Raw genomic sequence first — 12,463 nt, 5'->3', positions numbered from 1 at the left:
TCAAATTGCTGTAACTCAGTAGTTAGTGAACACATGGAAGCACTGATAACTGTTCTTAATTAGCAACAAGTCACTTTGACAGGACTTCCGACCACAAAGTAAAATTCCCATGACCTGGATTTGGTTGTCAGTGATAAAGTATGATCTTTGCAGTATGGTTTGCCCTGCTCGTAACATTTGTTCTTGTGCCAAGTCAGGAGGATCTGTGCCAGTCAGCAGTTCAGCAACAATGATGCTATGAAGTAGAGTTAGTGCTCAAATTACACTGAAGTATCTCACAGACAGTTACAAAGTAAAATGCTGATTAAAACTGATTGTCCTTTAATTTATACATTTATTTTCCCAAGACAGCAAAATGAAGATTGGGTACAGATTAGAAGCTGAAATATAAAACCAATTTTAAAAGAAATTTAAATGTTGGAAGTTCAGAAAATAAAATGTTAACATAACACGAATCCGAGTTTTCAAAATCTAGAGAGGTTTGACATGGTACAGAATTCAAATCCCAGTTACATTTATTAACATGGCAGTTTCTTTCAGCGAAAAGAGGGAGGTGCTCATAACATGAATGATTGCATTCTGTGGGGAACTCAACAGTGCAGCCATGGAATCACTGACAGCTTTGAACTTCTGTGTATCACTGAATGGTTTACACTCTGTATAGAGGTTAAAGTTTAGTTAATATCCAGGAATACACTTTTTTCAAATCAGTTTGATTTAAACTTGCACCTCACAAAACTCCCACCCCATGCATTACTTGTTCTACTTATAATGGTTATTTTAAATCAACCTGTTCAGGTGTGTTATGACCCATTGTCCAGGGCAGGTGGGATTTGAAGTCAGGCTTCCTGGCCCAGATATCAGGACATTATCACTGTGCCCCAAGAGTTCATTCTATTCCCCATATATACAGCCAGTCAAGTTCTTAACTAATTATCCCTAAATTGACAAAGTACCATCACTTGTTCCCTAGTTCTATTTGGTTTCAGGAATACCTATCAGACCCGATTAGATGATATGAACTCCAGAAACTAATGTCAGTTTCAGAGGAATAATGAAGTAAACTCAGACAGGTTTGCATCACCACCATAAAGTCCACATTATATCTCTGTTTTACTTTAGAGAGATATATAATTTTACTGTATGCAAAATAACTCTATTACTAGGTCAAGAACTCATATCATTTGAAGGTATGTTTTTATTACAGTGCTCTGTGGGAATGTTTCTGGCAGTTTCAAATTCCTTATTGTGAGCTAATTTATGTCTTGTCTGATAAGGGAAGATGACTTAAATAGTATAGTAGATAAAATATACCTGTACAATGCCGTGATTGTTACGTGTTGTTGAGAATAAAATTAATGTTGGCTAAAAATAAAGAAATGAAAATAGTGTAAATATTAAGGGAAATTATACAGAATTCAAATGAAATTAAGGCAGTGTTTGGTGATGGCACAACTGCTTGTGCATTGCAAAGACTGTCCATGTCATTGCCAGTGAGGTCCCAGGCAGCTAGCTGCAGATCATTTCCTTTGTGTTTCACAGATGCTGTAAGTGCAAGAAAGGGGCAGTAGCTGAGGAGCAAGAAGCTCAAGGGAAAGGCAGCAAGAGCATAGGCAGGAGTAGCAAGTGAGTTGTGAACACAAAAAGCACAGAGCTTGAGAGGGGGAACTAATTGGGGGGGCTAGTGAGGATTTGGAAATAAATGACAAGTGGGAGCAGTGAGCAGTACACACACACACAGAGTGTGACAGCATGTGTTTGACCTAGTAGCATACAGGGCAGCACCAGTGCAATGAGTACTGCCACTAGTTGTGACATCAACTATGAGAGAATCTGCATGTGTCAGTGTATTTGGTGGGTGCTGAGTACACATGGACAACTATTCTTGTTCAGGAGCAACAGTGTAAAATTAACTTCATTTGAAAATCAGAAGAAATTGCATATTGAAATATAACACAATTGTAGAGATTTTACGAATAAAGGAAATGAGATAAAGCAAAATAGAAATCGTGGCCTATATTAAAATATATTTGTTTTATATACTTATCCACAACGTGCAGATTAACATTATTATATGGATTAATTTGTTAGAATCAACATTGAAAATATTTCTCAAATTCTATACACGTGCAAGCGCCACCTTCTGTTCTAATACAAAGTGAGTCAGAGTGCATGTTGATACATGGGGCTGAACTTTACTAAAGACTTTAGCATCTCAACGGTGGCTACCTGCTCATTTATTGACCCTACCAACCTTACCTCCATTCCTACTGAAAAATAATAAAGTTCTAGCTACTGTAATGGATTGCTTTTTGAAAACAGGCATGCTATTTGGAGCATGTGATTTGATTTGCAACAGGGTGTAAGTTTTAGAAGGACGAGCCGAGGGGTCCTCTTGTAGCGCAGTGGTAGCGGTCCTACCCTGGACCAGGAAGCCAGGGTCAAAATCCCACTTGCTCCCAAGGTATGTAATAACATTTCTGAACAGGTTGATAAGAAAAAAAAAGGTCAAATTAAAAGAAAAATATTAGCTGTTCCCTACCTCTCCCTCACCTTTTTTGGTTTGTACTGCCCTTATCGAGATTTGTTTGTAAATTATTCAACTGGAAATATGGGCATTTACTAATAGACAAAAAATATTATGGGTGATTTGATGATGGAAAAAAAAAACACTCAGTTGTGTGTAAGTGCACTTGTGGATATGAAAAACAGAAAACTACGTTAGCTGGAGTGCTCTTGTGGTGCAGTGATAACATCCCTATGTCTGAGTCAGGAGGCCTGGGCTCATGTCCCATCTGCTCCAGAAGTGTCAAAACACGCTGACTTAAAGGTTGACTTAAAATCATAAGTAAACCACTAACTCAGCAAAGAAGTGAAAATAAACGGGACCGTGGAAAATTTGTTGATAGTGAATGATAAGGAAGGAATTCCATGAAATCACAGGGAAGAAGTTAGGATTTGCAGAATTTGCTGGTCAGTCAAAAGTACTGCTCAGAGGAGATATAATTGATTATTAAATTAGATAAAAGTAAAATATATGTTAAAAGGGAAGAACCTCTGAGGTTTGGGAGAAGGGAATATTGTGTATTGAAAAACTAACAAGCATGGAAGAAGAGTTGAGCTACAGTGAAGTATATGAATGTGGAAAGAAGAAATAATTTAAAATTTATTCATGAGATATGGGCATTGCTGACTGGGCCAATGTTTATTGCCCAGTCCCACTTGTCTTTTGGAAGGGACAAGTGAGCTGTTTTCTTGGACTACTGCAGTTTATTTGTTATGGGTACACCCAAAATGGCGTTAGTTCAAGAATCTCAGTTGTTGCTGTGTAGAAGGAGCCCATTGTGTCTGCACCATTCAATTCCCTAGTGCCAATCTCCTGACTTTTCCTCATATCTCCCACACCATTTCAATCTAAATAATTATCCAATTATGCCTGCTTGAATGCCTCAATTGAACCTGCCTTCACCACATTTCAAACAGTGACTACTCACATGTGCTTATTTTGCACATTACTTTAAATCTATTTTCTCTCAGTCATTTTTCTTTGATGAGCAGGAACAACTTCACCCTATCTATTCTATCCAGCCCTCTCATGACTTTTAAAACCTCTAACAAATCTCCCCTCAGCCATCCTCTCTTTGACAACAAACTCAACTGGTTCAATCTATACTCATAGTTCCATGATTTTGACATAGCAACAGTGAAGGAACGATCATATATCTCCAAGTCAGGACAATGAGTGGCTTGGAAGGCAACTTGAACATAGTGATGTTCCCATATATCTGCTGCCTTATCCTTCTGGATAGTAGTGATTGTTGATTTGGAAGATACTGACCAAGGAGCTTAGGTGAATTTCTACAGTGCATCTTGTGCCTGCTATCAAGCGTCGATAGTGGAGGGAGTGAATTCTGGTGGAAGTGGTGCCAAATTAGGTGGGTTGTTTTGACCTGGATGTTGTTCAACTTCTTGAGTGTTGTTGGAACTGCACTCACCCAAGCAAGTGGGATATATTCCAGGTGACAACTGACTTTTGCCTTGTACGTGGTGGAAGGCTTTGGGGAATCAGAAAAAAGCTACCACAACAGGATTCCTAGCATCTGACTAGCTCTTGCAGCTACAGTATTTATATGGTTCGTCCAGTTCAGTTTCTGATCAATGTTCACCCCCAGGAAGTTGATAGTGGGGGATCCAGTAATGCAATATCATTGAATAAATAGTGATAGAAAGATCCTCTCTTTTTGATGACGGTCATTTCCTGGCACAAGTAAAAGGCAATGGAAAGAAAAAGTACAAAAGTGGCAAACAGCAGTAGGACAGAGCAGGAAGTGGGAGGCATTGTAGTGTGGGATGACGACGGATGGAATGAAAACCAATACTTCCACTCCATTATCCAGAGGAATAAAGTAAAAATTCAATTTTTTTTCCCATATGGGAAAACCCAGTCCGGTTTACTTTCAGAGTTTTCTACATAGCATTGGAAATCCCCATGGAGTGTTTTACTCTATATGATAAAAGAGGGGGCTGCAACTGTGAACAAAAATATGGTTTAAGTTCTTCTAGCGTTCTTAAAATTTATCAAATCATGTGAAGTCCTTTAAATTCTGCAGCAGTTTGACTGTTCGAAAAATACTAAAACATTTCAAATAGCATTAATATCTTGATTGTTTTTAACCACTTTAAAAGCCAGAAATTTAAAATCAGTTCATATTCCTAGCAGGATCAGCACAAGACTGAAAAAGCACCACATTGCAAACAACCTTAGCAATAGCAGGATTCAAAGATGAGTACAGGTACAGCATCAAATCTGGCCATCAAAAAACCAGTGATGCAACATGATAAAAAAGCAATAATTTTTTAAGTTGTCATATAGGAATTTCAATTATTGTTAGATGAGTGAAATAACTTACTGGTTCGTTGGACAGTACTGATGCTGCATTGATGCAGTGGTATCCAATCGGTTGTAGATTGTATACCTAGCTTTCCTTGCTCACCAAACTATCTGAGCCACCCCTGACCTAACCCACCCAACCTGAACCATGTGACTCAAAAGACCTGCAGGAGCCAAAAGCCAGCAATGGACTTAGTCTCAAGGTTGCAGGTTTTGAGACACTGTTACTGTACAGATATAGATCATTTAAATGCAACACTCAGTCTGAGAAAAATACACCTGAATTAATTTCTGTGAATATTAAAAAAAACACAGTAAATCACATGCTATATATGAGCTTCAGTACATCAGTTATTTCTGAATAAAAATGTAAATAGAGAATTGCATATACCTGTACATGCTTTAATCCAACCACTTGCAATTTTTGTGTATTGGCTTTCACTTCAGAAAATATCTGCCACACACCACAGTTGCAAAATCAGACTAAATGAAGCTAAATGATATTGATCCAAAAATATGTTAGGAGGGGTTTACTTAAAATTCAGTCAAAAGAATAAGCTTTAAAAGAGAGCAAGAGCAAATTACTGCAGATGGAATCTGAACTGAAAATTAAAGATGCTGGTAATCACAGTGGTTCATACATCATCCATGAAAAGAAAGCAAGCTAACATTGAGTCTAGATGACTCCTTGTCAGAGCTGAAGTGAAGTGTAGAGGGGGAAGCATTTATGCAATATAGGGTGGGGGGAAGGAATGTTGATGGTTCAGAATAAGTGATTGGAATATGAGAATGGCAGAACAATGGAGTGGCTTTATAAGACCATAAGACATAGGATTGGAAGTAAGGCCATTCAGCCCATCGAGTCCACTCCGCCATTCAATCATGGCTGATGGGCATTTCAACTCCACTTACCCACATTCTCCCCGTAGCCCTTAATTCCTCGAGATATCAAGAATTTATCAATCTCTGCCTTGAAGACATTTAGCATCCCGGCCTCCACTGCACTCTGCGGCAATGAATTCCACAGGCCCACCACTCTCTGGCTGAAGAAATGTCTCCGCATTTCTGTTCTGAATTTACCCCCTCTAATTTTAAGGCTGTGTCCACGGGTCCTAGTCTCCTCGCCTAACAGAAAAAATTTCCTAGCGTCCACCCTTTCCAAGACATGTATTATCTTGTAAGTTTCTATTAAGCCTCCCCTTAATCTTCTAAACTCAAATGAATACAATCCCAGGATCCTCAGCAGTTCCTCGTATGTTAGACCAATCATTCCAGGGATCATCCGTGTCAATCTCCGCTGGACACATTTCAGTGCCAATATGTCCTTCCTGAGGAATTTCTACTGATCAGCCAGCAATTTGAGAAAAATGCAGTAATTTTAGACAAGGCGAAACTAATCGCTTAAATTTTGGGTACAGTATTTGAATCGTCTAACAGCAATGATGTTAGTTGCAATGGAGTACACATTTTGTTTCATCATTGAAGATCAGTTCCTTCACTGCCAAGACCAATTTTCCTTCATCACTCACTCATTATGTTTCCTTTTTCCATTAAGGGTGCAACAGAAAACCTTTGGTCACCTTCCTTAATGTCTGAGATAGCATGCTGACCTCATTAAATTTGGACTTGTATGTGAACAAGACAATCAAAAATAGAACATAGAACAGAACAGTACGGCACAGAACAGGTCCTTCAGCCCACGATGTTGTGCAGACCATTGATCCTCATGTAAAGTAAACCTAATGTACGAACCCTCAAATTTCTGTGACCATATGCATGTCCAGTAGTCTCTTAAATATCCCCAATGACCTCGCTTCCACAAATGCTGCTGGCAACGCATTCCATGCTCTCACAACTCTCTTCATAAAGAACCCACCTCTGACAACCCCTCTATACTTTACGACAAACAGCTTAAAACTATGACCCCTTGTGATAACAATTTCTGACCTGGGAAAAAGTCTCTGGCTATCAACTCTATCTATGCCTCTCATTATTTTGTACACTTCAATTAGGTCCCCTCTCTTCCTTCTTTTTTCCAATGAAAAATGTCCGAGCTCAGTCAACCTCTCTTTGTAAGATAGGCCCACCATTCCAGGCAGCACCCTGGTAAACCTCCTCTGAAACCTCTCCAAAACATCCACATCTTTCCTATAATAGGGCGACCAGAACTGGACACTGTATTCCACGTGTGGTCTAACCAAAGTTTTATAGAGCCGCAACGAGATCTCATGGCTCTTAAACTCAATCCCCCTGTTAATGAAAGCTAAAACACCGTATGCTTTCTTAACAACCCTGTCCACTTGGGTGGCAATTTTAAGGGATCTATGTACCTGCACACCAAGATCCCGCTGTTCCTCCACACTGTCTTTAATCCTGTACTCAACTTTCAAGTTCGACCTTCCAAAATGCATCACTTCCATTTATCCAGATTGAACTCCATCTGCCACCTCTCAGCCCATCTCTGCATCCTGTCAATGTTGCACTGCAGCCTACAACAGTCCTCTATACTGTCAATGACACCTCCAACCTTTGTGTCGTCTGCAAATTTGCTGACCCATCCTTTAATCCCCTCATCCAAGTCATTAATAAAAATCACAAGGGGTAGAGGCCCAAGAACAGAGCCCTGTGGAAACCACTCACCACTGACTTCCAGGCAGAATACTTTCCTTCCACTACCACTTGCTGTCTTCTGTCAACCAGCCAATTCCGTATCCAGATAGCTAAATTTCCCTGTATCCCATTCCTCGTGACCTTCTGAACGTGCCTACTGGGGGAACCTTATCAAATGCCTTGCTGAAGTCCATATACACCACATCCACCGTTCGACCCTCATCAACTTGTCTAGTAACATCCTCAAAAGAACTCAATAAGATTTATGAGGCATGACCTGCCCCTCACAAAGCCGTACTGACTACATTTAATCAAGCCATGGTCTTCCAGATAGTCATAAATCCTATCCCTCAGAATCCTTTCTAACACCTTGCAGACTGACTGGTTTGTAATTGCTGGGGATTTCCCTATTTCCTTTCTTGAAGAGAGGAATTACATTTGCCTCTCTCCAATCCTCAGGTACGATTCCGGTGGAGAGCGATGATGCAAAGATCTTTGCAAGCGGTGAAGCAATCGCACTTCTTGCTTTTCAAAGCACCCGAGGACAAATCTGGTCTGGTCCTAGCGACTTTTCAATCTTAATATTTGTCAAAATTTTCAGCACATCAGCTTCCTCAATCTCTATCCGTTCCAGCATGCTTACCTGCCCCTCACTGGTTTCATTCACTACAAGGTCCTTTTCTTTAGTAAAGACAGAAGCAAAAAAACTCATTTAGGGCTTTCCCTACTTCCTCAGACTCTTATACGCAAGTTCCCTATGCTATCCCTGATTGGCTCTACTCTTTCTTTGATCATTCTCTTATTCCTCATATACATGTAAAATGCCTTTGGATTCTCCCTAGTCCTTGCTGCCAAGCCTTTTTTGTGTCCCCTCCTGGGTCTCCTCAGGCCATTTTTGAGCTCCTTCCTCGCATGCCTATAATCCTCTAGAGCTGAGCAAGACCCTTGCTTCCTCCACCTTACGCAAGCAGCCTTCTTTCTTTTGACGAGAAGCTCCTCCTAATATGTCTCATTAGATTTTAGAATCCTTACTGACGTATGCAGAAACTGAAGCAAAACAGTCTGTTTCCATGCTGTACATCTCTATGACTCTATATAGAGTACAAATGATTCAATGCAAAGTTATGAATAGAAAACAAAAAAAAAGGTGGGGGCAACAGATGAAAAGGACAGAAAAAGATGTCATGGTCAGGCTTGAGATCTAATTTTCATTTTATAGCAATCTTGAGAAGTGTCTAGGAGTATTTTATTATATTAAACAGGCTAATATAAATGCATCACGTTGTATTTATGGTCACTTTGTCTTGACTATGCTTAATCTTTCTGAATATCAAGCTAATGATGTTCATAAAGGTAATAGTTTTCTTTTTGATAAAAACTTCCTTAAATAGTATTCTCCCTTTCAAGTGTTATGGACCAGACTAGACACCTTCCAAATATTTTAAGGTAGCCTAGACCCTAACATTTTCTTATTTTAAAGGTAGATATGAAATGGGTGTTCCACATGTGATGCAACTGGTCAAACCACTTGACGTTAAGCAAAACAATTTATTTATATACTACAATTAAAGGACAAACAAAAGAAAGAGGAATTAAAATAACTTAACTATTGGAAAATTTAACCAAATAATAGATACAGTACCTATTGCTAATTAACTGTTCCAATGCAGTAATATCCCATAAACAGACCCCTTGACAAAAAGACAAACAAAATAACCTTTTTAAAGTGACAGCATCGTCACACAAGACAACATATTTGTAAGTAATCTATCAAAGAACCAAATTTCTGTCACACGTGATGGCAATCAATGTAAAATTGCTCACTTAGGAAAACTAAAAAGGTTCTTTCTGGGATAACCATTCTTTTGAAACCAACATGAAGCAAATTCCAAAGCATAGATAACCTCGTGAATGACTTTCATAGCTGAATATGGCATCTTCAAGATGCTGGGATTAAAATATTGTAAGCAGTCTGGAAACCTAAAAGGTAATTCCAACTGTGACAGGTGCTGATTTCTCTGCCTCAAAACAAAATATCACTAACATAGTTAGGGGTGTTGTTGCAAATTTCAAAAAGTTATAAGGGAGCAGACTGGGAGATCAAATCTGATATCTGGTCCTAAAAGAAGTGTAAAAATTTAATCTTCCTGGTACAATAGAAAAAACTCTACCACAGTATTAAGTAAAAGAAATTTGTTCATTAGATGAAAGAAAATCCACTGGTCTGTATTTTCTGATCAGCAGTGGTTGAAAGGGGCATAATTTAAGCAGTGTAATCATAATTAATACCTGCCCACTGACATTCGTTGGGCTTTAAAAACTGCTATTTGTGGTATTTAGAAAACTAAGACAACATGCTGCCCTCTACAGGATATTTGGGACATATGCGCAATAGAAGCAGGTTTTAAAATCCTTACTGACACATGCAGACATATAAGTTAAATGTAGAAATGATTTCAATGAAAAGTTATGTATAGAAAGCAAAAGGGGACAACACATGAAAGGGTCAGAAATGTAATTTTTTAAAAAGTCTCCAATAATTAAAATTTAAAGAAATTAAACCACTTTTATGAAACTAAATTTTCTGTGCCAGTTGTAAGTAACCCTTATCCTGTCACTAAACATTCACTGATACTTGAATCCACAAACCTTAACCTTCTCCTAGACTCTCTGATGAATAAATGAAGACATATGGTGCAATGAAACTTGAATAGGAACACCATAATTTGGAGAACAACTTCCTCATTTCCATGTTTATCAGCATCTGTTTGAATGTCTACATTACGTAGAAATCCAGGCCAATATATGCAGTCTCTGTCCGATTTGCCCATTCATAAAAATAAATGCTGATTGCTAAGTAACTGATATGAAACTCAATGTCTATTCCATGACCTAATTTCTATGAAATTAACTATCCGTTGTAAATGGTCATCTCTCCTCAAATGCGGTCTCCCTTCATCATAAAGTCACTGTCATCAATACCTGTTGAAAACAATAGTTCACCAGATCATACAAGGATGGCAGGTTTCCTTACCCGTAGGAGAATGAAGCAGCATTTGGGATTCTCACAACATTTTGTCGTCGATAATAAATGAATTTAAATTGTGGATGCTGCCTGGATTATTAGTTCAGACTTCTGGGTTGCTAGCCCAATTGGATATCCATTACTGAAAACAACAAGTGCTGGAGATCACAGGTCAGGCAGCATCCATGGAAAGATAGCAAGCTAATGTGGAGTCTAGATGAGTTTTCATCAGAGTTCCATTATATTGCACACTTTTATGTCCTTCTAGCTTTAACTTTACATTGGCTCCCAAACCACCAAAGCCTCAAGTTTAAAACTCTTTATATTCAAATCCCTATGTGGCCTTGGCTCTCGATGTCAAAATTGATTCTGATCGTAGGAGACCCTCTGAAATGGCTATTTGTATAATCCCTCTCAACTCTCTTGGTAAAACTTCAATTGCCATATATTTCAGTTGCCCAGTCTTCATGTTCTGGAATTCCCTCTCTAAACTATGCTTCCTTTTTTTTAAACTGACCCACTAACAACACTTTTAATATATCCTTGAGCTTAGCATTTTTATCTTATCGTGCCACTTAATTTTGTTGGAGCTTATTTCGATGTTAAAACCACAATAAAGAATTGCAAGTTCTATGAGACATCTGTCAACATTCAATACAAAGGATGGCATTAACAAGTGGAAGACAAACCACAATAAATGCATCTTCAAAATCTACTCACCCAACCACCCTTCACCCCCTCCCGCCCCGCCCCCCCCCTCTTACATTCCTTTCACGACAATGCGAGACAAAGTAAATATAGTTCATACAGAGAACATTGCAATTGAAGTCACACCACACTCCCTGTTCCAAACCCTCACACTGACAGCTTCTCTAGCATCTCTACTTTCCACACCCAATGCAGGCCATGCTCTTTCTGGTCTCATGTGTTGCAATACTGACATTCCTGATCCCTTCATCCACATGCAGCGTCTACAACAAGTTGAATATACTTCTCCAAAAGTAAACAAACAGGGGTATTGAACCCATCTGGACTTTTCCTGTGTTTTTTTTAAATTTGCCACATAATTAATAACTGCAAGCTCGGCCAAATTTCTCTATCAGCATGAATGATTTATTCATTTACTCCCCAGAGCCAGGGGACTCACACCAAAACAAAGATCAGGCTATTTGCACAATATACACAGGACAACCAAACTGAACAAGTCTTGTCTGAAGTGAAAGAAAAAAAGTTTTTAGAAGCCCAACCTCCGTCTTTTTATGATTTGGAAATGCCAGTGTTGGACTGGGGTGTACAAAGTTAAAAATCACACAACTCCAGATTATACTCCAACAGGTTGAATTGGACACACTAGCTTTCCGAGCGCTGCTCCTTTATCAGGTGGTTGTGGAAGACACAATTCTTCATCTGAGAGACTTAACAACCAATCAAGGTATTTTTTCAATGTATAATTTCAGTTATATCACACTGTAAACTTTTGCTATAAATTCTGTGTCTTACAATTATGTACTCCACAACCACCTGAAGGAGCGGCGCTCCGAAAGCTAGTGCTTCCAATTCAACCTGTTGGAGTGTAATCTGGAGTTGTGTGATTTTTAACTTTGTACACCCCAGTCCAACACCGGCATCTCCAAATCATAAAAAGACTGAGGTCGGGGTTTTTAAAACCAGCGACAAAACGGAAAGACGGACTGAGAAACGATCCAAAAACAGAGCCGTAGCTTTGGTTTCTCAGCCCCTGCCGGACGCCCGACTCCGTTAGAACGCTGCGAACGTCTATTTATGAGGAAACGTTGGTTTAAACACTGGAGCGACGCTTGAGGAAAACTTACACCTCCATGGTGCCCCCGCTCTCCGGCCCTGACAGCCGCTCACGCGCTGCAGCTTGGTTCGGCCCTCACACCGGAGGAAGAAACGGACTTCACAGGAACACGTCA

At 39.3% G+C, this 12,463-nt stretch overlaps 1 protein-coding gene across 1 annotated transcript in view; it reads right to left on the bottom strand.

The window, feature by feature from the left end:
- crcp (calcitonin gene-related peptide-receptor component protein) overlaps positions 1-12,445 on the bottom strand; it is a 92,324-nt gene extending 79,879 nt beyond the window's left edge. The window contains exon 1 of the mRNA XM_060848051.1: positions 12,359-12,445. Within this exon, the coding sequence (XP_060704034.1) occupies positions 12,359-12,366 (8 nt within the window). The 5' untranslated portion in view covers positions 12,367-12,445. The remainder of the gene's footprint in view (positions 1-12,358) is intronic.
- Positions 12,446-12,463: the final 18 nt, after the last annotated feature.

This window comes from Hemiscyllium ocellatum, chromosome 31 (genome assembly GCF_020745735.1).
Source record: "Hemiscyllium ocellatum isolate sHemOce1 chromosome 31, sHemOce1.pat.X.cur, whole genome shotgun sequence".
NCBI classification, from domain to species: Eukaryota; Metazoa; Chordata; class Chondrichthyes; order Orectolobiformes; family Hemiscylliidae; genus Hemiscyllium; species Hemiscyllium ocellatum.
The sequence above is the reverse complement of the archived record's forward strand: the minus strand, read 5'-3'. Positions and strand labels throughout refer to the sequence as shown.